The 26,794-nt window shown below is 40.2% G+C and overlaps 1 protein-coding gene across 4 annotated transcripts; it reads right to left on the bottom strand.

Moving 5' to 3' along the window:
* Window positions 1-1,045: 1,045 nt before the first annotated feature.
* pgm2l1 (phosphoglucomutase 2-like 1) lies at window positions 1,046-26,707 on the bottom strand. Of its 4 annotated transcripts, none has more exons than XM_021581861.1 (14): window positions 26,603-26,707; window positions 24,998-25,165; window positions 18,355-18,461; window positions 16,988-17,072; window positions 16,545-16,628; window positions 15,882-16,075; window positions 14,649-14,838; window positions 14,259-14,356; window positions 13,848-14,028; window positions 11,963-12,056; window positions 11,421-11,550; window positions 3,606-3,795; window positions 3,251-3,384; window positions 1,046-2,969 (listed from the first exon to the last, which is right to left on the bottom strand). In XM_021581861.1, the coding sequence occupies exons 2-14, from the start codon at window positions 25,082-25,084 to the stop codon at window positions 2,867-2,869; spliced, it is 1,677 nt and encodes a 558-aa protein (XP_021437536.1). In that variant the 5' UTR covers window positions 25,085-25,165; window positions 26,603-26,707; the 3' UTR covers window positions 1,046-2,866. The 4 variants fall into 4 exon arrangements, with proteins under 4 accessions (XP_021437536.1, XP_021437535.1, XP_036817482.1 ...); XM_021581860.2 differs by having other exon boundaries at window positions 26,070-26,693; XM_036961587.1 differs by having other exon boundaries at window positions 26,406-26,693.
* Between the last annotated feature and the right edge of the window lie 87 nt (window positions 26,708-26,794).

The raw sequence follows: 26,794 nt of genomic DNA, 5'->3' as shown, positions 1-26,794 counted from the left end.
TGCAATCCCTCAGTCTGAGCACTGAGGGATTGTGCGTCCTGGTGTAACTCCGGCAGTTGTTGTTGCCATCCTGTACATGTCCTGCAGGTGTGATGTTTGGATGTACCAATCCTGTGCAGGTGTTGTTACACGTGGTCTGCCACTGCAAGGACAATCAGCTGTTTGTCCTGTCTCCCTATAGCGCTGTCTTAGGCGTCTCACAGTACGGACATTGCAATTTATTGCCCTGGCCACATCTGCAGTCCTCATTCCTCCTTGCAGCATGGACTATGGCACGTTCACGCAGATGAGCAGGGACCCTGAGCATCTTTCTTATGGTGTTTTTCAGAGTCAGTAGAAAGGCCTCTTTATAGTGTCCTAAGTTTTCATAACTGTGACCTGTCTGTAAGCTGTTAGTGTCTTAACGACAATTCCACAGGTGCATGTTCATTAATTCCTTATGGTTCATTAAACACGCATGGGAAACATTGTTTAAACCCTTTACAATGAAGATCTGTGAAGTTATTTGGATTTTTACAAATTATCTTTGAAAGACAGGGTCCTGAAAAAGGGACGTTTTTTCCCCTCTGAGTTTACGTATGAAATCTGTTTTCATGTAGGACCATTATCATGCACCTGTCTTGAAACAGTATAATATTAGGAAAGTTGAGAAATAAATATAGTAGGCCTAGCCTATAGAAAGCTGATGGGATCCTCTTTTTAATAGCGTCAATCATAACTAAGAAGGTCACAGAAGTAAAGTTTTTCATTTTGATGAGCCTGAATATAGTATTATACCTTTGTACAGACATTTACATTTTAGTCATTAAGCTCTTCTTATCCAGAGCGAATTACAATTACTGATTATATATTTATTTTTTTCTGTAAATTAAAGCTTTAGAAGTACAATTCATTATGCATATGTCAATACATCTTATGGCTATAGTACTGGGGAAAGTGTTGTTTTAAGATTGTCACCTCTCAAACATAGCAGTAAATCATACTCCTTTTTAGTGTTAGCAGGAAGGTTCTTTAGTGTTCCTCAGAATAAATGGATCACAACTACTTTTAGGCAAACCAGAGTTTATTGGTGGAATAACAAGCATACGCATGTAACAAGGAAATGTGTCAATGTACACATTTGGATTGGAATCCTGATATAATTTCAGAAACAAGAAACAAATACTTAACAGAAGTCTTGAACATTGAACTAACATTTCATCTCAACAAAAATTTCAAGCATTTTTCTTATCCTCCTAGATACAATTGAAAATATATGCTCTATATTCATATTCTGACAATTCAATAGAATGTCTTTACTTTGGGATTGCTACCCGATATCTTAAATATGTACAATATTAATTCGTACAGGTTATGGTATTGAATCATTGATATTACAGGCATTGGCTAAATGTGTTGCATAAAAATATATATAATGTACTCAAATTAAATTATTTAAGTTTAGGTGGGTCTGGAAAACAGAGTAAAACAGTTACATAATAAAAAATAAAAAAATTAAATATTGCACAACAATTGTTTTACAAACATTTGCTTAAAGGAACATTTAAAATTAGAGTTATTTTGGTGTTTGTTTCATTAGTCCAATTTAATTGATGACATGCAACATATCAACAATGGACAAATTAAACAAATATAATTATAGTTTTGGGGTGGAGTTTTCCATTAAGTAATACAACTTCCATCCTTTTTAGGTTGACAATACATACAAGCTAATATTTTGAAATTCAAGGTAGTCAACTACTCATCTGCACAACATTTTACAGACACAGTAAAACATTTCATATCATTTTTTTACCTGAAACAAAAAAATTACTAGCATGGTCATTTTCAAAATGACAGTTGCAGTAAAGACTTTGGAATTCCACGGCACTACATTTTTTAAATTTAAGGGTTACAATTACAATTGTTGGTCTAATATGTAAATTTGTTATATGTGAATTCCCCTTTCAAAAAAATAACACAGTAGTTAAAACATATTGCTGTGACTACAAAGTCTCCTAAATGAGGAAAAAAATAAATGTCAAAATTGAAATGACAAAATGTGCATAACAGGTGACTTGTTTAGCTAGAAAGCAACAAATAGAAACAGACTGGCATTCAGGTCAACATAGGGCTAATAATGAACTGGAACTAAGGGGCCTAGCCCGAACCATGAAAAACAGCCCCCCAACCATTATTCCTCCTTTTTTCTTCCTTTCTGGATTACCATTTTGATATGGGTACTTACAGAGTACAGGTGTTAAGACTATGAAATGATTGAAGCTGTAACGCTCACTGATACAATGTAACAGATGGGGAGGCAGGAGTGGCATTTGCATTACGTACATGTGCAATGTCATACCTTACAATACTTAGCCTTTGGGTACAGTTTATCAACTGTACATAGATTAGAAGCAGCATGCGACAAGTGAGAGGTACTGTTCATATACCACATACACATCTATTAGGTGTGCCTATTAGCACAGCCTACTAGGAACAAAAGGACTAGTGGTATGGGGATGTGCACTACAATGGAGAAGAGGCATTTTCATGAGTAAACCTTGTCTGGGAGCTGCATGTCATCTCACCTCATTGCGATTTTGTCTCATGGAACGGCGCAGGCTGTTCTGGTGTATACCTTAGGCTACTTATTTTAGATAAATGGAAAATCCTCATATGACAAAAACAGATATGCAGATTCTGGTTTACAAATTCTACTCCTGCATATTAATCCACGTAACCCACCTTGCACACCAAATGAAAAAACCCAGACAAGCAATAGTCTGAAGTAAATTTTGGTTTCACAGTTAGGAAAAACATTAATAGAACATAAGCAGGATAGTACAACAATACGACTGATGCATCTGTATAGAGATGAAAAGCCCAACTAGATTGATCGGCGAATCAAGTTGTTCTTATCAGGCTCCAGAAACTCTTCGACGAGAGTATCTGTTATTTTCTTAAGTTCCTCCTCAAGACTTGAGATGTCACTGAAAGCCAAAATAAAAACAATTTTAAAATGCAAAACATTTTTACAATGCTAGCTCGTCCATGGCTAGGCTTTACCTTAATTGCCCCAAATGTGCAGCCATTCGTCTTACACTATAGTTTAAACCAGGTCCAACACACTTTTTCCTACCATCTCTGCCACTAAAATACTGAGACTATACTGGTGCTTTTGGAACTATTCCGTAACACTGTAGCTAGCCCTAGCTGGTCCTCCAGTGTGTCATTGCTAGTAGAAGGGGGCGCCGTTAGACTCAACACAAACCTTTTTCCGGGTGGTGCACAGAATTCTGTGTAGAACTTAATCTTTGGCTCTGTGCCACTGGTCCTTAGTGTGGCCACGATCCCATTCTGCAGAGTGAAGGTGATCATTTGGCTGCTCTTTGTCATAGGTAGCACCTGAGAGAGGATGGGAGTTTTTACCTATACCTCTCATTATGAACCATTCAATTTGAAGCACACTAATGTATGAAATAAAAATTTAATAAACCACAACATTCCACTGTTACGAGAATTATTATGTTCTCAATGTTCAAAACCCAATTCAATTAAACTACTCAGTCTGCAAGCACACTAATGTATGAAATAAAATAAAAAATAAACCACAGCATTACACTTACACAAAGTTTGTCAGGTTGACTACTATCATATCCTGTAGTCACATCTCTCACGTCCACAATGCTGTGTCCACCCGAGGATCTGGGGTAAGTGTTCTCGCCCTCAAAGTTCCGAAGACGTGTGAATATTCTCTTGACAGTAGGGGGGTCGTGGCAGATGACATATGACGTTGTGGAAATGTGATAACCGTAACTGAAGGACAACAACAGTAAAGGATATTAGCATTTGACTGGAGAAGAGAGAGACAATGGATATTTATGGTAAATCAATAAAGTGAAGCTGAAATAAAAATGGCCAACTTTATGGTGCAAAAACACCAAACCTTAATTTATCAGAAACTACACTAAAGGTATGTGGACACCTGCTGGGTCGGACATCTCATTCCAAAATCATGGGTATTCATATGGAGTTGGTCCTCCCTTTGCTGCTGTAACAGCCTCCATTCTTCTGGGAAGGCTTTCCACGAAATGTTGGAATATTGCTACGGGGGCGTGCTTCCATTCAGCCACAAGATTCTTAGTGAGGTCGGGCACTGATGTTGGGCGATTTGGCCTGGCTCGCAGTCAGCTTCCAATTCATCCCAAAGGTGTTTGATGGGGTTGAGGTCAAGGCTCTGTGCAGGCCAGTCAAGTTCCTACACAGCGATCTCGACAAACAATTTCTGTATGGACCTTGCTTTGTGCACGGGGGCATTGTCATGCTGAAACAGGAAAGGGTCTTGCCGAAACTGTTGCCACAAAGTTGGAAGCACAGAATCATCTGGAATGTCATTGAATGCTTAAGCGTTAAGATTTCCCTAGCCCGAAAAACTGCCCCAGACCATTATTCCTCCACCAAACTTTACAGGCACTATGCATTTGAGTAGGCAGCATTCTCCTAGCATCCGCCAAACACAGATTAGTCCGTCGTACTGCCAGATGGTGAAGTGTGATTCATCACTCCAGAGAACAAGTTTCCACTGCTCTGGAGTCCAATGGCGGCGAGCTTTACACCAATCCAGCCGATGCTTGGCATTGCGCATGGTGATCTTAGGCTTTGTGCGGCTGCTCGGCCATGGAAACCCATTTAATGATGCTCCTGACAAACAGTTATTGTGTCTGATGTTGCTTTCAGAAGCAGTTTGGAACTCGGTAGTGAGTGTTGCAACAAAGGACTGACCATTTTTATATCCTGCGCTATTCAGCACTCAGTGGTCCCGTTCTGTGAGCTTGTGTGGCCTACCACTTCGCGGCTTAACTGTTCTTGCTCCTATATGTTTCCACTTTACAATAACAGCACTTACAGTTGACCGGGGCAGCTTTAGCAGGGCAGAAAGTTGACAAGCTTATGACGGTGCCATGTTGAAAGTCACTGAGCTCTTCAGTAAGGCTATTCAACAGATAATGTTTCTCTATGTAGATTGCATAGCTGTATGCTCGATGTTGTGTGGCTGAAATAGCCAAAAATAGCCAATAGCTGAAATAGCCAAAACCACTTATTTGAAGGGCTGTCCACATACTTTTGTATATATAGTGTATATATTTCTATGGTAGTTAGTGTTGTTGCGATACCAGAATTTTACCAGATTAGGTATTATGATACTAGACAGCAAAATGATACCATGGCAAAAAATGAAAGCAGGGAGAACAACTGTGAGAAGGTCAGTCCTCATTTCCCCAGAAATAAACCCAATAACATATTGGATTATAGCCAATACATGATCCATATTAAAATCAGGTTGGTGTGCTATTAGCAATAAGCATTATCATCTGTAGCCCAACTGATAATAAATAGGCTGAAGCATGGGGTTTCCCATATCCATACCCCATTGGGCTAATCAAACTCTAAACATGATGATGTTACTAGTTAGCAACGTAATGAGGACTTTAATGTCTCCCAAAAAATTGCATAAACAGTGAATATAATGTAGCGCCTACCAGTTACAATTGACCCTTTGTTACATTTAGCCCTGGTCTTACCCTATGCAGTCAGTTTGAATTGCAGAGCACTAACTGTTGATATACTCTTTCAAAACAGTGCAGTTTGCACTGAAATTAGGTAGCGATGGAAGTGTTTTCCAGCAATTGCATTGAGAAATGTTGTGCATTGACTGCTTATAAGAATGCATGGTTCTCTGCCTTTTGCACTTGCAACTTGAATGCGCCTCGAGAGGAATTTCTCATATTAGAAAGCACAACAAGCCGACTAGCTACAGTGCCGTGCGAAAGTATTCGGCCCCCTTGAACTTTGCGACCTTTTGCCACATTTCAGGCTTCAAACATAAAGATATAAAACTGTATTTTTTTGTGAAGAATCAACAACAAGTGGGACACAATCATGAAGTGGAACGACATTTATTGGATATTTCAAACTTTTTTAACAAATCAAAAACTGAAAAATTGGGCATGCAAAATTATTCAGCCCCCTTAAGTTAATACTTTGTAGCGCCACCTTTTGCTGCGATTACAGCTGTAAGTCGCTTGGGGTATGTCTCTATCAGTTTTGCACATCGAGAGACTGACATTTTTTCCCATTCCTCCTTGCAAAACAGCTCGAGCTCAGTGAGGTTGGATGGAGAGCATTTGTGAACAGCAGTTTTCAGTTCTTTCCACAGATTCTCGATTGGATTCAGGTCTGGACTTTGACTTGGCCATTCTAACACCTGGATATGTTTATTTTTGAACCATTCCATTGTAGATTTTGCTTTATGTTTTGGATCATTGTCTTGTTGGATGACAAATCTCCGTCCCAGTCTCAGGTCTTTTGCAGACTCCATCAGGTTTTCTTCCAGAATGGTCCTGTATTTGGCTCCATCCATCTTCCCATCAATTTTAACCATCTTCCCTGTCCCTGCTGAAGAAAAGCAGGCCCAAACCATGATGCTGCCACCACCATGTTTGACAGTGGGGATGGTGTGTTCAGCTGTGTTGCTTTTACGCCAAACATAACGTTTTGCATTGTTGCCAAAAAGTTCAATTTTGGTTTCATCTGACCAGAGCACCTTCTTCCACATGTTTGGTGTGTCTCCCAGGTGGCTTGTGGCAAACTTTAAAACGACACTTTTTATGGATATCTTTAAGAAATGTCTTTCTTCTTGCCACTCTTCCATAAAGGCCAGATTTGTGCAATATACGACTGATTGTTGTCCTATGGACAGAGTCTCCCACCTCAGCTGTAGATCTCTGCAGTTCATCCAGAGTTATCATGGGCCTCTTGGCTGCATCTCTGATCAGTCTTCTCCTTGTATGAGCTGAAAGTTTAGAGGGACGGCCAGGTCTTGGTAGATTTGCAGTGGTCTGATACTCCTTCCATTTCAATATTATCGCTTGCACAGTGCTCCTTGGGATGTTTAAAGCTTGGGAAATCTTTTTGTATCCAAATCCGGCTTTAAACTTCTTCACAACAGTATCTCGGACCTGCCTGGTGTGTTCCTTGTTCTTCATGATGCTCTCTGCGCTTTTAACGGACCTCAGACTATCACAGTGCAGGTGCATTTATACGGAGACTTGATTACACACAGGTGGATTGTATTTATCATCATTAGTCATTTAGGTCAACATTGGATCATTCAGAGATCCTCACTGAACTTCTGGAGAGAGTTTGCTGCACTGAAAGTAAGGGGGCTGAATAATTTTGCACGCCCAATTTTTCAGTTTTTGATTTGTTAAAAAAGTTTGAAATATCCAATAAATGTCGTTCCACTTCATGATTGTGTCCCACTTGTTGTTGATTCTTCACAAAAAAATACAGTTTTATATCTTTATGTTTGAAGCCTGAAATGTGGCAAAAGGTCGCAAAGTTCAAGGGGGCCGAATACTTTCGCACGGCACTGTAGATAGGTAAACTATTCTACTATGGGGTGCCTGATTTTACTGTTTGTTACCCATTTTGTTGGCAGAAGCCCTAATGTGTGTGTATGTATGCATGTATGTATGTACGAATGAAAAAACATGACGAGAAAAATAACCCCAATCTAATGGTGACACCTCATTGCTCATTTACAAAAGGCACAAAGAAAAACAAGAAACTGAATAAGAGATGAGAAACCCATGAGAAGCTTTAATGACTCCAACCTAAGTGTAAACTTCGACTTCAACTGTATATATATGTATGTATGTATGTATGTATGTATGTATGTATGTATGTATGTATGTACGTATGTATGTACGTACACATACATACATACATACATACATACATATATATATATACAGTTGAAGTCCAAGTTTACACTTAGGTTGGAGTCATTAAAACTTGTTTTTCAACCACTCCACAAATGTCTTGTTAACAAACTATAATTTTGGCAAGTCGGTTAGGACATCTACTTTGTGCATGACACAGGGCATTTTTCCAGCAATTGTTTACAGACAGATTATTTCACTCACAATTCACTGTATCACAATTCCAGTGGGTCAGAAGTTTACATACACTAAGTTGACTGTGCCTTTAAACAGCTTGGAAAATTCCAGAAAATGATGTCATGGCTGTAGAAGCTTCTGATAGGCTAATTGACATAATTTGAGTCAATTGGATGTGTACCTGCGGATATATTTCAAGGTCTACTTTCAAACTCAGTGCCTCTTTGCTTGACATCATGGGAAAATCAAAAGAAATCAGCCAAGACCTCAGGAAAATACATTTAGACCTCCACATGTCTGGTTCATCCTTGGGAGCAATTTCCAAAAGCCTGAAGGTACCACGTTCATCTGTACAAACAATATTACGCAAGTATAAACACCATGGGACCACACAGCCGCCATACCGCTCAGGAAGGAGACCCGTTCAGTATCTAGAGATGAACGTACTTTGGTGAGAAAAGTGCAAATCAATCCCAGAATAACAGCAAAGGACCTTGTGGAGATGCTGGAGGAAACAGGTACAAAAGTATCTATATCCACAGTAAAACAAGTCCTATATTGACATAACCTGAAAGGCCGCTCAGCAAGGAAGCCACTGCTCCAAAACCACCATAAAAAAGACTACGGTTTGCAACTGCACATGGGAACAAAGATGTAACTTTTTGGAGAAATGTCCTCTGGTCTGATGAAACAAAAATAGAACTGTTTGGCCATAATGACCATAGTTATGTTTGGAGGAAAAAGGGGGAGGCTTGCAAGCAGAAGAACACCATCCCAAATGTGAAGCACGGGGGTGGCAGCATCATGTTGTGGGGGTACTTTGCTGCAGGAGGGACTGGTGCACTTCACATAATAGATGACATCATGAGAATGGAACATTGTGGATATATTAAAGCAACATCTCAAGACATCAGTCAGGAAGTTAAAGCTTGGTCGCAGATGGGTCTTCCAAATGGACCCCAAGCATACTTCCAAAGTTGTGGCAAAATGGCTTAAGGACAACAGAGTCAAGGTATTGGAGTGGCCATCATAAAGCCCTGACCTCAATCCTATAGAACATTTTGTGGGCAGAACTGAAAAAGCGTGTGCGAGCAAGGAGCCCTACAAACCTGACTAGGTTACACCAGCTCTGTCAGGCGGAATGGGCAAAAATTCACCCAACTTATTGTGGGAAGCTTGGGGAAGGCTACCCGAAACGTTTGACCCAAGTTAAACAATAAAGTTAAAGGCAACGCTACCAAATACTAATTGTGTGTATGTAATCTTCTGACCGACTGTGAATGTGATGAAATAAATAAAAGCTGAAATGAATCACTCTCTACACTATTATTCTGACATTTCACATTCGTAAAATAAAGTGGTGATCCTAGCTGACCTAAGACAGATAATTTTTAATAGGATTAAATGTCAGGAATTGTGAAAAACTGAGTTTAAATGTATTTGGCTATGGTGTATGTAAACTCCCGACTTCAACTGCACACACACAGACACACACGCAAGAAAAAGTATGTGAACCCTTTGGAATTACCTGGATTTCTGCATAAATTGGTCATAAAATTGGATCTGATCGTTATCTAAGTCACAACAATAGACAAACACAGTCTGCTTAAACTAATAACACACAAACAATTACACGTTTTCATGTCTTTATTGAACACACCGTGTAAACATTCACAGTGCAGGGTGGGAAAAGTATGTGAACTCTTGGATTTAATAACTGGTTGACCATCCTTTGGCAGCAATAACCTCAACCAAACTTTTTCTGTAGTTGCGGATCAGACCTGCACAATGGTCAGGAGGAATTTTGGACCATTCATCTTTACAAAAAACTGTTTCAGTTCAGCAATAATCTTAGGATGTCTGGTGTGAACCGCTCTCGAGGTCATGCCACAGCATCTCAATCGGATTGAGGTCAGGACTGACTAGGCCACTCCAGAAGGAGTGTTCTGTTGAAGCCATTCTGTTCTTGATTTACTTCTGGGTTTTGGATCGTTGTCCTGTTGCATCACCCACCTTATGTTGAGCTTCAAATGGCGGACAAATAGCTTAACATTTTCCTGCAACATGTCTTGATAAACTTGGGAATTCATTTTTTCCGTTGATGATAGCAAGCCGTCTAGGCCCTGAGGCAGCCCCAAACCATGATGCTCCCTCCACCATACTTTACAGTTGGGATGAGGTTTTGATGTTGGTATGCTGTGCCTTTTTTATCCACACATAGTGTTGCGTGTTCCTTCCAAACAACTCAACTTCTGTCCACAGAATATTTTGCCAGAAGTGCTGTGGAACATCCAGGTGCTCTTTTGCGAACTTCAGACGTGCAGCAATCTTTTCTTTGGGCAGCAGTGGCTTCTTCTGTAGTGTCCCCCAATGTTGAATGTTTTATGTATTGTAGACCCGTCAACAGAGATGTTAGCATGTTCCAGAGATTTCTGTAAGTCTTTAGCTGACATTCTAGGATTCTTCTTAACCTCATTGAGCATTTTGTAGTCATCTTTGCAGGACGGCCCCTCCTAGGGAGAGTAGCAACAGTGTTGAACTTTCTCCATTTATAGACAACTTGTCTTACCTTGGACTGATGAACATCAAGGCTTTTAGAGATACTTTTGTAACCTTTACCAGCTTTATGCAAGTCAACAATTTGTAATCGTAGGTCTTCTGAGAACTCTTTTGTTTGAGGCATGGGTCACATCAGGCAATGCTTCTTGTGAATAGCAAACTCAAATTTTGTGAGTGTTTTTTTACAGGGCAGGGCAGCTCTAAACAACATCTCCAATCGCATCTCATTGATTTGACTACAGGTTAGCGGACTTCTGACTCCAATTAGCTTTTGGAAAAGTCATTAGCCTAGGGGTTCACAAACTTCTTCCAACCTAAACTGTGAATGTTTAAATGATGTATTCAATATAGACAAGAAAAATACAATAATTTGTGTGTTTTTAGTTGAAGCACACTGTGTTTCTCTGTTGTGACTAAGATGAAGATCAGATCAAATTTTATGACTAATTTATGTATAAGTCCAGGTAATTCTTGCCACTGTGTGTGTTACATATATATATATATATATATATATATCTCCATCTTATCCTGCGCTCCTAACTTCTCAAAAGTGGCTTGCGCTTGGTTAGCTTACTCAGCGTTGCATTTAGCTTATCCTACTAGACAGACATGATCCGCTCAGTCAGTATACATTGCGAGACACATTTGATAGAAGTACTGAAAGTAACAAAAATTCTACTACCGAACCATTTTTCATGTTCCTGTATCAAAAAAGTACCCAAAGTTTTGGTATTCCATTTAACACTAAGTTACATAGTCAGGTAGTCGGTTATAGTATCACAGTGACAATGTGTACCTACTACCTAGTTATTCCAGTGAACTAACTACCATGTAGATAAAGCGATTTTAGGGCACTTAATGTAAAGTGATACCAAATAAACCAGAACGTGGGGTATAGGAGGAAACTGGAATGACACCTACGTTTCAAATATGTTCTCTAGCTGCTGATGAAGGGTCAGGTTCTTGTTGTAAAGATAAGAGGCCATCTCAGCCACAACCACAGCTGCACTCACTCCATCCTTATCTGGGACCATGCTGCCGCACAGGAATCCTGAAACACACCAGACAAAACAAAAATACATTTCAGGGCATATTTATCAAATACTAGTTCAATGGTCACTGCAGCTCTCCCTCCTTTAGCAGCCTGTCTGTACCTCGGGTAAACAGTGTACAGATCAACCCATTTGGTACAACTGCAAATTGAAACATTTTCACATCATATTCTCAATTAAATTGAACTGTTTTCTATAATATGCATTAAAGATACCTTGAAATGTAACAAATAGGCAAATTGGTTGATTAACTCAAAATAATTTGATAAAGCCTTATATTATGTTCAGGATTGATCATTAATTGTTTGCAATAGTGGATACCACCACCATGACTTTATATTCAAAGTTTCAAACTGCTTTCACCATAAACGACAAAGCAAATGTTGTAAGAACTGAAAGAGATTTGTTAACCTATAGACTCCTCAAAGGCGAAGATCACTTCATTCCCCGTTTTTGCCAACTCGTGTATTTTCTTTCCGATCCATTTGAAACCAGGCAATGTTTCCTGAAACAGAGTGAACATGCATTCTTAGGGCACAATGTAGAAAAATGTAAACAAGTGTTTATTGGACAAATTCAGGTAGGTCCCACTCCATTTCCACCTGTTTGCTTCTGTCCAGATTCTACATTATATTGACCAGACTAGAGGTCGACCGATTAATCGGAATGGCCGATTAATTAGTGCCGATTTCAAGTTTTCATAACAATCGGAAATCTGTATTTTTGGGCGCCGATTTAAAAAAAATAATAATAATACAATTTTTTAAAATTTTTATTTACCTTTATTAAACTAGGCAAGTCAATTAAGAACACATTCTTATTTTCAATGACGGCCTAGGAACGGTGCCTTGTTCAGGGGCAGAACGACAGATTTTCACCTTGTCAGCAACGCAATAACAACCTGCCTCTCTCTCGTTGCACTCCACAAGGAGACTGCCTGTTACGCGAATGCAGTAAGCCAAGGTAAGTTTCTAGCAAGCATTAAACTTCTCTAATAAAAAACAATCAATCATAATCACAAGTTAACTACACATGGTTGATGATATTACTAGATATTATCTAGCGTGTCCTGCTATATAATCTGACTGAGCATACAAGCATCTGACTGAGCGGTGGTAGGCAGAAGCAGGCGCGTAAACATTCATTCAAACAGCACTTTCGTGCGTTTTGCCAGAAGCTCTTCGTTGTGCGTCAAGCGTTGCGCTGTTTATGACTTCAAGCCTATCAACTCCCGAGATGAGGCTGGTGTAACCGAAGTGAAATGACTAGCTAGTTAGCTCGCGCTAATTGTCGTTGTGTTGCTGGTTCGAGCCCAGGGAGGAGCGAGGAGAGGGACGGAAGCTATACTGTTACACTGACAATACTAAAGTGCCTATAAGAGCATCCAATAGTCAAAGGTTAATGAAATAAAAATGGTATAGAGGGAAATAGTCCTATAATTCCTATAATAACTACAACCTAAAACTTCTTACCTGGGAATATTGAAGACTCATGTTAAAAGGAACTTTCATATGTTCTCATGTTCTGAGCAAGGAACTGAAATGTTAGCTTTCTTACATAGCACATATTGCACTTTTACTTTCTTCTCCAACACTTTGTTTTTGCATTATTTAAACCAAATTGAACATGTTTCATTATTTACTTGAGGCTAAATTGATTTTATTGATGTATTATATTAAGTTAAAATAAGTGTTCATTCAGTATTGTTGTAATTGTCATTATTACACCCAAAAATTGACGGTATTGGCTTTTTTGATCATCCAATAATCGGTATCGGTATCGCTGTTGAAAAAACATAATCAGGATTTCTTAAAAAATGTAGTCAGCAAGATCAGGTGGGACCATTCAAGCCAACAAGAGGGCAGGTACGCGTCTGAACAACAGGCACAACTTCGATAGAAGATGTTTTTTTAATCAAAGTTGACGGGATGTCACGTCCTTAATTATATCAGTACACTCGTAACAACGTAAGCATTACAAAACTTCTATTCGATTAAATAAGCCTCACATAGCAAGTAAGCCGTTACAATGACCTCCATACAAAAACGCCTCGCTTGGTGAGCGAAAAAAAACCCACACAAAACGCCACCTGCTGGAGACAGATTTTGAGTCCAGTTATCCCTCTGCAACCGTTTGGTTTCAGAGGTGAGGTTTTTGAGCACCTGGCAGAGGGCTCTCATTCTACTATCGTGACTGCAGGCAACGCAACCAGATTAATTAAGTCTGAAAGCTAAGGGTGTATATTGCTCGACCTCCAACCATGCTTCATTCACCTGGAGGAGGAAAACTTACGTACTTCAAAATGGAAGCCCTCTATCCGTGCAAAGGCCTTGAGGATCTTGGAGGAGACGGTGGTGGCCAGCATGTACATCCTCTCCCTATCAGCCGGGTCTGGGTGAGTCTCCTTCCAATTGAACAGCATCCACCAGCCCAGCAGAGCTGCAAGTTCATTACCTGTGAAAACTTTCCATCGGCACCTAGACAGAACATGACGACACAGTTAAGGTCATCTCAGCAGGAAAAACATGCTGTAGCTAACAACCAGGGCCCAGAGTTCTCACTAGCAGATAACATGGTCAGGAAAAGCTCTTGGCCTTTGAACAAAATGACATTAGATCTGTGCATATCAGTAATAGCTTGTGGTCCAGTAATCAGTATTATAATTATATTTTAAGAGAGTAGGCTACATTTGTATCAGGTATTTTACCTGTCAGATTGCTCTGCAACAGCCAACCGATCTGCATCTGGATCAGTTGCCATGACAATCGTGGCATTCTCTCTCTCAGCAAGGCGAAGGGAGAGCTCCTACAACACCAAAATATTTTAAAAAACAATCAAGGAGGACGCACAAGCCACTTTATTTTCACGGGAGTGAGATGCACACCAATTTGTAGAAAAAAAAAACAGTAATTTTATGCTACAGAGACACGAACGAGGCTGCCGCATTAACACTTCCTTCACGTGCTGCTCGCATGGCCCGAGTAGTAGGCTGCATTGACTACAATTCACACACAGCGAGAATTGTGCATCTAGTGTAGCAACTCTGTTACACAGATAGCACTGAAAAGTTAGGTGAATTGATTGAATATTTCCTCACCAAAACAGACTCTCCTTCCTCTGGATTTGGACAGCTGACAGTGGAGAAGTTTGGATCAGGATCTTTCTGTTCTGGCACAGGGATAGGAGGGGGGAACCCAAATGCCCGGAAAGCCTGCTGGACGTAGTCATGCCCTACTCCGTGAAAGGACGAGTGCACAAACTTCAACGGGGACTTGGTGTTGAGTTCTCTGAGAAACAAGCAAGTAAAAACATGTATACGCATGTTTTTTATTCAACAAATATGAATTGTGTTTGCTGCTAAATTCATTGTGGACACTGAGAAAATAAAAAAATTCTGACTCAGAATTCAAACAATTTAACAAATTGAATAAGGAAAGGTGATCGGGGGTAATTAAAAGAAACATCTGTGATAACTACAACACGTTCACAGCCAGTGTGAGAGTGTTTGCCAGCTCCCTGCTTCATAATAAATGTGTTTGACGACTCCCAATTACATCCTAAATCATAATTTTCTGAATTAATTGTATTTTACCTTTATTTAACCAGGTAGGCAAGTTGAGAACAAGTTCTCATTTACAATTGCGACCTGGCCAAGATAAAGCAATGCAGTTTGACACATACAACAACACAGAGTTACACATGGAGTAAAACACACATACAGTCAATAATACAGTAGAAAAATAAGGCTATATACAATGTGAGAAGTGAGGTGAGATAAAGGAGGCAAAGGCAAAAAAGGCCATGGCGGCGAAGTAAATACAATATAGCAAGTAAAACACTGGAAAGGTTGATTTGCAGTGGAAGAATGTGCAAAGTAGAGATAGAAATAATGGGGTGCAAAGGAGCTAAATAAATAAATACAATAGAGAAAGTTGTTTGGGCTAAATTATAGATGGGCTATGTACAGGTGCAGTAATCTGTGAGCTGCTCTGACAGCTGGTGCTTAAAGCTAGTGAGGGAGATAAGTGTTTCCAGTTTCAGAGATTTTTGTAGTTCGTTCCAGTCATTGGCAGCAGAGAACTGGAAGGAGAGGCGGCCAAAGGAAGAATTGGTTTTGGGGGTGACCAGAGAGATATACCTGATGGAGCGCGTGCTACAGTTGGGTGCTGCTATGGTGGCCAGCGAGCTGAGATAAGGGGGGACTTTACCTAGTATCCAATTGACCTAATATCCAATTCTTAAAGGCAGCACACGCCACTGTGAATAAATCAGCATTAACTACTTGTGATCACTTTCTAAAGTACAGACTCCTAGCACTGTGAATTGGTACCTGTGGAAACAAACAGAGCTGAGGTCCTCCATATACTTTTTGGATATCTCCCTCAGTGGATCGCTCCTCAGTGGACTGTTGTCTGCCAAACTCTCGTTCCAGGACTCGCTCCATGGCTCTGAGCTCTCTTCAATGCACTTCAGGATCTCCTTGTCGTTAGGAGAAGAGATCTGAGCTCCATTGTGCCAGTAAACCTTCAAAAGAAAAGCAAGACACTGTACCAAATGCTAATGCACAGCTTAATATCTTAACATTGTATGGCATACCTAATTCAACCTCCCCTTAGGACAGGGTTTCCCAAACTCGGTCCTGGGGACCCCCCTGGGTGCACGTTTAGTTTTTTTGCCCTACCACTACACAGCTGATCCAAATAATCAACTCATCATCAAGCTTTGATTATTTGAATCAACTGTGTAGTGCTATGGAAACAAACCAGGTGGGGCCCCAAAGACAGAGTTTGTTAACCCTGCCTTAGGATATCATTAGCTAGTAATAAAACACCAGGAATAAAAGGAATATTTTTTTTCTTGTATGATAAATAGCATACAGTCCCCTACAAAATGCAGTGTTAAAAGCTTTTAGTTCAACAATGACTCTAGATGCTGTACGCTTCATGCCTTGACTCAAGTGACCCTGGTAAGATGAAAAGCAGAAGTCTGATACCTTGTATCCATTGTCCTCTTTAGGGTTGTGAGAGGCAGTGACCATCACACCAGCTGCAGCGCCCAGCCTCTTTACAGCATATGGCTAGGAGAGATCACAAAACAGTAAGGCCTTGGGAACTAAATTAATGTAATTCTTAGCCTATTCTGAAAGCGCTGAGACTTTGACTTTACCAGCTGTATAGCCATATAAGTACGTCCAGAGGTTTTTCCTGAAGACACAATCTGGCCATTAAAAACCATTATAACTAAGGCATAGACTTCTTCCTGGTCTGGTCAGGTCACATGGCCAGGTAAATCACCTGGCCCTTCGTATATGACATCACCAGTATATAGGAAACAAATTGGTAAGCAACCAAGAAACAAGTGATTTGTCCAAGGAGGGATAAAGTGGCCAGGCTTTAATTTGAATGAAATAGTTCAATTTAATATATTTGATCTTACCACAAAGGGAGTTGGGACATATGTGGAGAAAAGAAACACAGGAATATCTTTACAAAGCATCACAGCTGCAGTCAACCGGGCAAGTCTGTGGAATAAAAAAGAGAACATCATTTCTTTAGAAGAATAATACTAAATAGTCCATTGTCATTTTCATTTTTTTGTTGTTGCTTTACTGTGTGCTGTATGTAGTTTGAGGAGTTAGCGAGGTAACTCTGGTCAACTCTGAGATCAACTCGGGATAACCCGTACCACAAAAGTGGCTCACCTTTTAGATAGGTCAATTTCAATGACAATTAATCCTTCAGAAGTAACCTGCTCCCCGGGCAGACTAACTCAGGGCTAACTCCATTCATCCCGAATGAAGTGTCTGAGCCGCGAGTTTGAGGACCAATGAAATCAGATTCCCTCCCTCTCCCAAAGATTGCGTCATCATCCCCTTCAATTTAGGAAGATAACTGATTAATTATTTTGATAATCAAATGTTTTTGTGTGTGTTCAAAAATAGTAATCTCATTACACGTTTAGTAATGACAGAATGCATTTGAAACTTCACGCACAGTAAAACTTGTATGACTTAATAAAATTATTGTATCGATAATAGTGGGAAAAAGGTGCTTGTGCATTGAAAAGCACACCAAAGATGGCATTATGATAAGTAATAAAATAAATATGGCACTTCAATATGCCTATTTTACACCATAGCCTGCTGAATTTGCAAGATAACTTTGCTTTCGGCACAAATGAAAATGTGGTACTGACTCGCCCATGGATTGATGTTTCAGCATTGTCCAAATGAAAAGTTTGGTGTTCCACTAGCCACGTGCGACATGCATGCACAGTTACAAGCCTGCTAGAGTTAGCGGCAGATGGACGAGCCTATTATATAGTTACCACCTCTCTAACCTTTAGGCTACCTGCCGCGCCAAACTCTCTAATATTCTAAAACTCTAGTTTGTGGTTCCCCGCGTGTCAACTGGGAAATAGCCTACAACACAACATCTATTTACTATTATTATTTAGTCTCTAGAAATTTGTGCAGTTAACAGTAGGCCAAAAATGCAATAAATGTTCTCCCTCAGCCCATCTGTATTCACAACTATTTTGCCATCACACAACTTCAGGAAGGAATGTGACCTCCTAATACACTTTATCACACTTAATAACACACTGCACTGTCAACAGAGCAACCCAAAGCCACGATCATCATTACATTAGGAGTTATTAGATAACTAAAAGGCCCACTGATATTTACAGCCAGTTTTTATCCATTTACATTAAATCAGACTATCTAATATGTAGCCAGTTATACATGTTTGCAAGTGGTGGTATGATCTGCAGAGGAGAAAGGAGGAGGTATAGTATAGTACCGTTCACTGTTGCAACCACTGGCCTCCTGCGCTCGCGTGTCGTATCCAACCACTATGCCACGGCTACCGAAGTCGGGGAAAGACCTGGCCAGGTATTTGTACATACCCTGCAGTGAGGAGGAGTGGGAAAAGAATGGAACGATGAGGCCATGTCTATAGCTCTTTTAAATTCTTATTTTCTATTAACCTTCATGTTTTCACTTTGAAAATAAGGTAAGGGAAACTCTGGTAGGTAGGTGGGTTGTCATGTGCTCCATGAGACACAGTCAGCTTGTTACGATACCAGAATTTTGACTTCGATACCAGGTTTGGTATCACTATACTCGATAACATCACGATACTCAAATGATACCCCAGCAAAAAAAAATGTTTTATATTAGCCAAACTCACAGAATAGCCCTTGATCTAGACAGATACTTCGCTACTGCTCTGGTCAATCGTTGGGCATCTCTAGAGTTCAATATAATTTTATTCCAAAAATTTTACGGACATTTTTGAGAGACAGCCATTTATGCATTAATGAATCAATTATACAATGATAAAATCAATATGACTTTGTTTTTACCAATAATTTATTTGAATGGTAAATCTCTATTGATAAACTGGGTAAATCCATTTTTAGCCTAGGCTTATTAACAATACTGGTGAATGCGTATTCAATAGGATTGTGTGCATGCACTGAGTTATTGAGCTTGTTCTGGCTGATTTCATGGAGCTAAAGAGAACAAACAATCTATTTCCCTTCCATTTGGGGCTTATTTTGCTGTACTGATCAACAACATTTGCATAAAAGTACTTGCTGTCTCTAACAAGTAATGACATCATTCATGAGGCAAGATGGATGCAACCAGCCCTACTCACAACACACACACACACACGCACGCACACACAAACACAGTTTGCTCAGGCAAATAGATCATCTTTGACTGAATAAGTGAATGAAATGTTTTTAGTGGCAAACAGCTTGGAACACATATTTTGCATTATAGCACAATCACAAACAAAGTAGTAGGGTTTTGAATTGATGTTAGCTTCAGCTGTAAGCTAACAAGGAAAGTTAGCCTACAAAGCTGGAAGCTACTGGTATCTTCTTGCACTGTAAAGTGTTCTAGCCTGTATGGGCATTGTTATGTGAACAATTCGTGAACAATTAACAGTTTTAACATTTCTACATGCCGTGTCACATTATTCAAGTGTGTTAACTTCTGTGTAGCATGAGTGGGAAGCTAAAATTATGCAGCCCAGACTCCCAGTTCAGGTTAGCAATGAGTAACGCTATAGAAGACCTTGGCTGAGCTGATCAGTGAGACAGATTTAACAGAACTACTGAAACTAACAAAAATTCTAGGACTGAACCGTTTTCATGTTCTAGTATTGAAAAAGTACCAACGTTTCGGTATACCTTGCAACATTACTGCTGCTGAAAAAAGTCAGAGGGGAAACACTGTACATACAGTGCCTTGCGAAAGTATTCGGCTCCCTTGAACTTTGCGACCTTTTGCCACATTTCAGGCTTCAAACATAAAGATATAAAACTGTATTTTTTTGTGAAGAATCAACAACAAGTGGGACACAATCATGAAGTGGAACGACATTTATTGGATATTTCAAACTTTTTTAACAATTCAAAAACTGAAAAAATTGGGCGTGCAAAATTATTCAGCCCCTTTAAGTTAATACTTTGTAGCGCCACCTTTTGCTGCGATTACAGCTGTAAGTCGCTTGGGGTATGTCTATCAGTTTTGCACATCGAGAGACTGAAATTTTTTCCCATTCCTCCTTGCAAAACAGCTCGAGCTCAGTGAGGTTGGATGGAGAGCATTTGTGAACAGCAGTTTTCAGTTCTTTCCACAGATTCTCGATTGGATTCAGGTCTGGACTTTGACTTGGCCATTCTAACACCTGGATATGTTTATTTTTGAACCATTCCATTGTAGATTTTGCTTTATGTTTTGGATCATTGTCTTGTTGGATGACAAATCTCCGTCCCAGTCTCAGGTCTTTTGCAGACTCCATCAGGTTTTCTTCCAGAATGGTCCTGTATTTGGCTCCATCCATCTTCCCATGAATTTTAACCATCTTCCCTGTCCCTGCTGAAGAAAAGCAGGCCCAAACCATGATGCTGCCACCACCATGTTTGACAGTGGGGATGGTGTGTTCAGCTGTGTTCAGCTGTGTGTTTTACGCCAAACATAACGTTTTGCATTGTTACCAAAAAGTTCAATTTTGGTTTCATCTGACCAGAGCACCTTCTTCCACATGTTTGGTGTGTCTCCCAGGTGGCTTGTGGCAAACTTTAAACGACACTTTTTATGGATATCTTTAAGAAATGGCTTTCTTCTTGCCACTCTTCCATAAAGGCCAGATGTGTGCAATAAACGACTGATTGTTGTCCTATGGACAGAGTCTCCCGCCTCAGCTGTAGATCTCTGCAGTTCATCCAGAGTGATCATGGGCCTCTTGGCTGCATCTCTGATCAGTCTTCTCCTTGCATGAGCTGAAAGTTTAGAGGGACGGCCAGGTCTTGGTAGATTTGCAGTGGTCTGATACTCCTTCCATTTCAATATTACCGCTTGCACAGTGCTCCTTGGGATGTTTAAAGCTTGGGAAATCTTTTTGTATCCAAATCCGGCTTTAAACTTCTTCACAACAGTATCTCGGACCTGCCTGGTGTGTTCCTTGTTCTTCATGATGCTCTCTGCGCTTTTAACGGACCTCTGAGACTATCACAGTGCAGGTGCATTTATACGGAGACTTGATTACACACAGGTGGATTGTATTTATCATCATTAGTCATTTAGGTCAACATTGGATCATTCAGAGATCCTCACTGAACTTCTGGAGAGAGTTTGCTGCACTGAAAGTAAAGGGGCTGAATAATTTTGCACGCCCAATTTTTCAGTTTTTGATTTGTTAAAAAGGTTTGAAATATCCAATAAATGTCGTTCCACTTCATGATTGTGTCCCACTTGTTGTTGATTCTTCACAAAAAAATACAGTTTTATATCTTTATGTTTGAAGCCTGAAATGTGGCAAAAGGTTGCAAAGTTCAAGGGGGCCGAATACTTTCGCAAGGCACTGTACTATTGAAGTCAGAAGTTTACATACACTTAGGTTGGAGTCATTAAAACTAGTTTTCAACCACTCCACAAATTTCTTGTTAACAAACTATAGTTTTGGCAAGTCGGTTAGGACATCTACTTTGTGCATGACACAAGGCATTTTTCCAACAATTGTTGACAGACAAATTATTTCACTGATAATTCACTGTATCACAATTCCAGTGGGTCAGAAGTTTAAATACACTAAGTTTACTGTGCCTTTAAAAAGCTTGGGAAATTCCAGAAAATGATGTCATGGCTTTAGAAGCTTCTGATAGGCTAATTGACATCATTTGAGTCAATTGGAGGTGTACCTGTGTATATATTTCAAGGCCTACCTTCAAACTCAGTGCCTCTTTGCTTGACATCATGGGAAAATCAAAACAAATCAGCCAAGACCTCAGAAAAAAATTGTAGACCTCCAAAAGTCTGGTTCAGCCTTGGGAGCAATTTCCAAACGCCTGAAGGTACCACGTTCATCTGTACAAACAATCGTATGCAAGTATAAACACCTTGGGACCACGTAGCCGTCATACCGCTCAGGAAGAAGACGGGTTGTCTCCTAGAGGTGAACGTATTTTGGTGCGAAAAGTGCAAATCAATCCCAGAACAGCAAAGGACCCTGTGAAGATGCTGGAGGAAACAGGTACAAAAGTATCAATATCCACAGTAAAACGAGTCCAATATCAACAGAACCTGAAAGGCCACTCTGCAAGGAAGAAGTCACTGCTCCAAAACCGCCAGAAAAAAGCCAGACTACGGTTTGCACATGGGGACAAAGATCATACTTTTTGGAGAAATGTCCTCTGGTCTGATGAAACAAAAAATAGGACTGTTTGGCCATAATGACCATCGTTATGTTTGGAGGAAAAAGGGGGAGGCTTGCAAGCTGAAGATCACCATCTGTGATCACCATCTGTGAAGCACGGGGGTGGCAGCATCATGTTGTGGGGGTGCTTTGCTGCAGGAGGGACTGGTGTACTTCACAAAATACATGGCATCATGAGGCAGGAAAATTATGTGGATATATTGAAGCATCATCTCAAGACATCTCAAGGAAGTTCAAGCTTGGTCACAATTGGATCTTCCAAATGGACACTGACCCCAAGCATACTTCCAAAGTTATGGCAAAATTAAGGACAACAAAGTCAAGCTATTGGAGTGGCCATCACAAATCCCTGACCTCAATCCTATAGAACATTTTGTGGGCAGAACTGAAAAAGCATGTGTGAGCAAGGAGGCCTACAAACCTGACTCAGTTACACCAGCTCTGTCAGGAGGAATGGGATAAAAGTTACCCAGCTTATTGTGGGAAGCTTGTGGAAGGCTACCCGAAACGTTTGACCCAAGTTAAACAATTTAAAAGGCAATGCTACCAAATACTAATTGAGTGTATGTAAACTTCTGACCCACTGAGAATGTGATGAAAGAAATCAAATCTGAAATAAAACATTTGCTCTACTATTATTCTGACATTTCACATTCTTAAAAAATAAAGTGGTGATCCTAACTGACCCAAGACAGGGAATTTTTACTAGGATTAAATGTCAGGGATTGTGAAAAACTGAGTTTAAATGTATTTGGCTAAGTTGTATGTAAACTTCCGACTTCAACTGTACACACCGAGCGTAAAAAAAAACCCATTAGGAACACCTGCTCTTTCCATGACAGACTGACCAGGTGAAAGCTATGATCCATTATTGATTTCACCTGTAAAATCCTCTTCAAAATCAGTGTAGATTTAGGGGAGGAGACAGGTTAAAGAAGCATTTTTAAGCCTTTGAGACATGGATTGTGTCGGGTTTGCCATTCTCAGAGGGTGAATGGGCAAGACAAAATATTTAAGTGCCTTTGAAAGGGATATGGTAGTAGGTGCCAGGTGCACCCGTTTGTGTCCAAAACAGCACCGCTGCTGGGTTTTTCACGCTCAATAGCTTCCCATGTGTATCAATAATGATCCAACACCCAAAGGACATCCAGCCAACTTGACAACTGTGGGAAGCAACATGGGCCAGCATTCCTGTGGAACGCTTTCAACACCTTGTATTGAAAGCTTCAATGAATTGAGGCTGTTCTGTGGGCAAAAGGGGTTGCAACTGAATATTAGGAAGGTGTCCTTAATGGGTTTTTTTTTACACTTGATGTATATACGGTATATATATATACACTGATTATACCAAACATTAATATTGTTTTCGCCCCTTTCGCCCTCAGAACAGCCTCAATTTGTAATTGCCTATTCACCCTCTGAATGGCATACATACATACAAACTCCATACCTTAAAGCTTAAAAATCCTTCTTTAACCTGTCTCTTCCCCTTATCTACACTGACTGAAGTGGATTTAACAAGTGACATCAATAAAGGATCATAGCATTCACCTGGTCAGTCTGTCGTGGAAAGAGCAAGTGTTTTTAATGTTTGTATACTCCGTTAATATACTACAACAGACTCCACCACCATATTTCAATGCCAAAGTCATTGATCTCATTAATGGTTAACCTTAAAATTGCTGATACCAATATATAGAAACAACTGTTACGCCTAACACGTTTATTTTAAAACATTGAAATAGCGGTTTTACAATAACCTGTGCCGACTCACTGGACAGCATTGTGCTTAATTATAAGGTAAAATCATCAATATGACATCATACACAGCGGAATGCCTACCTGCTTACAGACAACTGCAACAACAACCTTCAAATCTGTCAGGGCTGCCACTATTGGCTGTTTCCATACAGATGGAAAAGAGAGAACACCTATTTTTGCAAGGGCCAGATTGGATTGTGCTGAGCCGCGTAGCACCGGTCCATGGCCCGTGACGTGAACGGGCAAAAGCGGTGAGGGAGGAGCGCCCTTCTCAAATCAAACCATAATCTGCGCCGCTTGGTCATGTTGTCAACAAGGCAGCATGGTGCATCGTCCAGAAACATACAACATATCTTTTCCATAAAATATATATTTGAATTTTCAAACTAGTTTTCTTTGGGAAGGCAGATAAAGCATTTTCATCAAAAGCAATCACTTTTGCATGTGAAAAACACAATGGTAGTTATTACTCCACGTGCTTAATTACGTCACTTTCGTTTTGAGCCAACTTTGCCGTGGGCTTTGAACGGGGCACCCTGCTCATGCCCAGTAGGCAGCCCGGTTCAAAAAGGAATAGAATCAACTTTCACCCAGTGCAAAACACACCTACCCAAGGTTAATTGAATCTCCTCAATGATACATTGTGGGCTATCTCCATTTTAAAAGTACATTTCTACTTGGTAGTCTTCTACTTAAATGAGGTTATTGGCAGTTAATAAACACATTGAAAAGGTGCATAGTATTGTGCTGGAGTGTATGTATAGTCTAACAAGGTATAAACCCAAGGTTGATGATTTACAGCCACCGAAGAACTGAGCCAATGTTGTTGTTGAGATCTGTAAACAGGAAGTTGTTCCGCTGTACACAATGATGTCATATAGCTGAGTGAGTCTATACCTTTAACATAACCTGTGCCAGAATAGTTTGCTCATAGAAGGAAACTATTATTAACCTGTGTGGACTGGATGATGGTCAGATCATTAATGAGGGCAAAGCCTGCACCCATGGCTGCCCTCAGCCCTGCCGTCCCAAACGCCATCCTGGAGCAGAGCCTACGCCTCAGCTCCTCAACTTGCCCATCCAGCAAAAGGGCCTCTATCTGAGCTCTGGTCTGTGGATTCTGAATGGGAAAGAACATCCCAAAAATATATTAGCTTCACATTCAGCACTCACTTAATTTAAAACTGCTTGCAGATTGAGTCAAATATACACAATACCAACTGCTTCAGCATTATGGTTGAGCTACACTGGAACTGAACAAAAAGATAATCTTGCTGTTGCTAAAAGTACCCTAATCTTGTCTGTTCAATCAGCATTTAAATATCCTCAGAATATCCTCTTAAATCTAAACAGACATAGATCTGGGCCCTTACAGCTCCTTAATGGATCTGACAGTCCAAGTAAGGTTATGAAGTATGACATTTAGAGAGTGGGGGTCAGCCATATCCATTGCTTTTACGGCCTTTCTAAACTAGGGCTCCAGTGCAAGTGTTGGGGGTGGAGTAGAGGCTGCATGAGCCGGGCTCTGTACTTTGCGATTAGTAATAAGAAAAATTGGTAAAATTGTTGCCTGGATACTAGACTTATTTGTGTTAATATTCCACACCTTGTCATATGCCAAACTGTTTGGCATAATGACAAGGAGTGGAATGTTAGCACAAACATATCTGGCACCAGGATAGGTCTTGCCCCCCATAACATGTTTTACATTTTAGTCATTTAGCATTCATGCAGAGCGACTTAGGGTTAGGTGCCTTTCTCAAAGGCATCGATAGATTTTTCACCTAGTCGGCATGGGGATTTGAACCAGCAACCAAACAGATACTGGCCCAACGCTCTTAGCCGCTAGGCCACCTGCCACTATTAAAGACACACAAACACACATTTCAGAAGACCACCGATCTGAAGGACAAGGCATTTGCACCTGACATACCAGGCAAGTGACAACCCAAGTCAGTAAGTTACATCGTCAATAAAAAGTGTTCGTTAACTATGATGATGACACTGACAGTTGACTCACTGACCTTATCCCACGTTATCCATTGGTAAATAGCCTTATCAAGTCGCACGTCCCCAGTTGCATGGCAATTTAGGTCCATGTCTCCGTTGTTCTCCATAGTAAGATATTGTGCAGCAAAACATCAAGCTAGCTAACTACGTAGCTAACGTTAACCAACGTTAGTTTACAAAACTAGCAAACTCACAAGCTAGCAATAGGCAAGGCAGGACATAACGTCCCTAGCTATCGTATCGGTCTTGACGTTGTCTGTGTGTGAGTGTTTGCTTTGGCTACCGAAACTCAGCAAACAGATATAGCTAGCTAACAGACGATAAGAAAATAAATGTATTGTCTAACAAACCGTTATGACGCTAGCTCGCTAACGTTAGCTGGACGCGCAGAGTGGTGTTGTTGAGCGACCGAGCTAGCTAGCTACTAGTAGTAGTACCATGTTATCATCCGCAGTGGACATCTGGATGGCGTGATCACACTTGAAAACAGCACGCTAGCTAGTTATAACTAGTTATCAAGCGTAGCAACCTACTGACCCATCCTTACCAGGCTTGTCCTATCTTGGCACTCAAGTTGTCTTTATTATGTTAAACTAGTTAGTAGACTGAGGTTGGGAATAGTTACCACAGCCACAAAGTCAAAATTGGATATGTCGTAAAAAGTCATCAAAAAAAATATATATATTTTTGGTCTTAATTTGTGGTTAGGGTTTGGCATAAGGTTAGCAGTGTGGTTATG

The sequence above is a fragment of the Oncorhynchus mykiss genome, chromosome 24 (genome assembly GCF_013265735.2).
Source record: "Oncorhynchus mykiss isolate Arlee chromosome 24, USDA_OmykA_1.1, whole genome shotgun sequence".
NCBI lineage: Eukaryota > Metazoa > Chordata > Actinopteri > Salmoniformes > Salmonidae > Oncorhynchus > Oncorhynchus mykiss.
The sequence above is the reverse complement of the archived record's forward strand: the minus strand, read 5'-3'. Positions and strand labels throughout refer to the sequence as shown.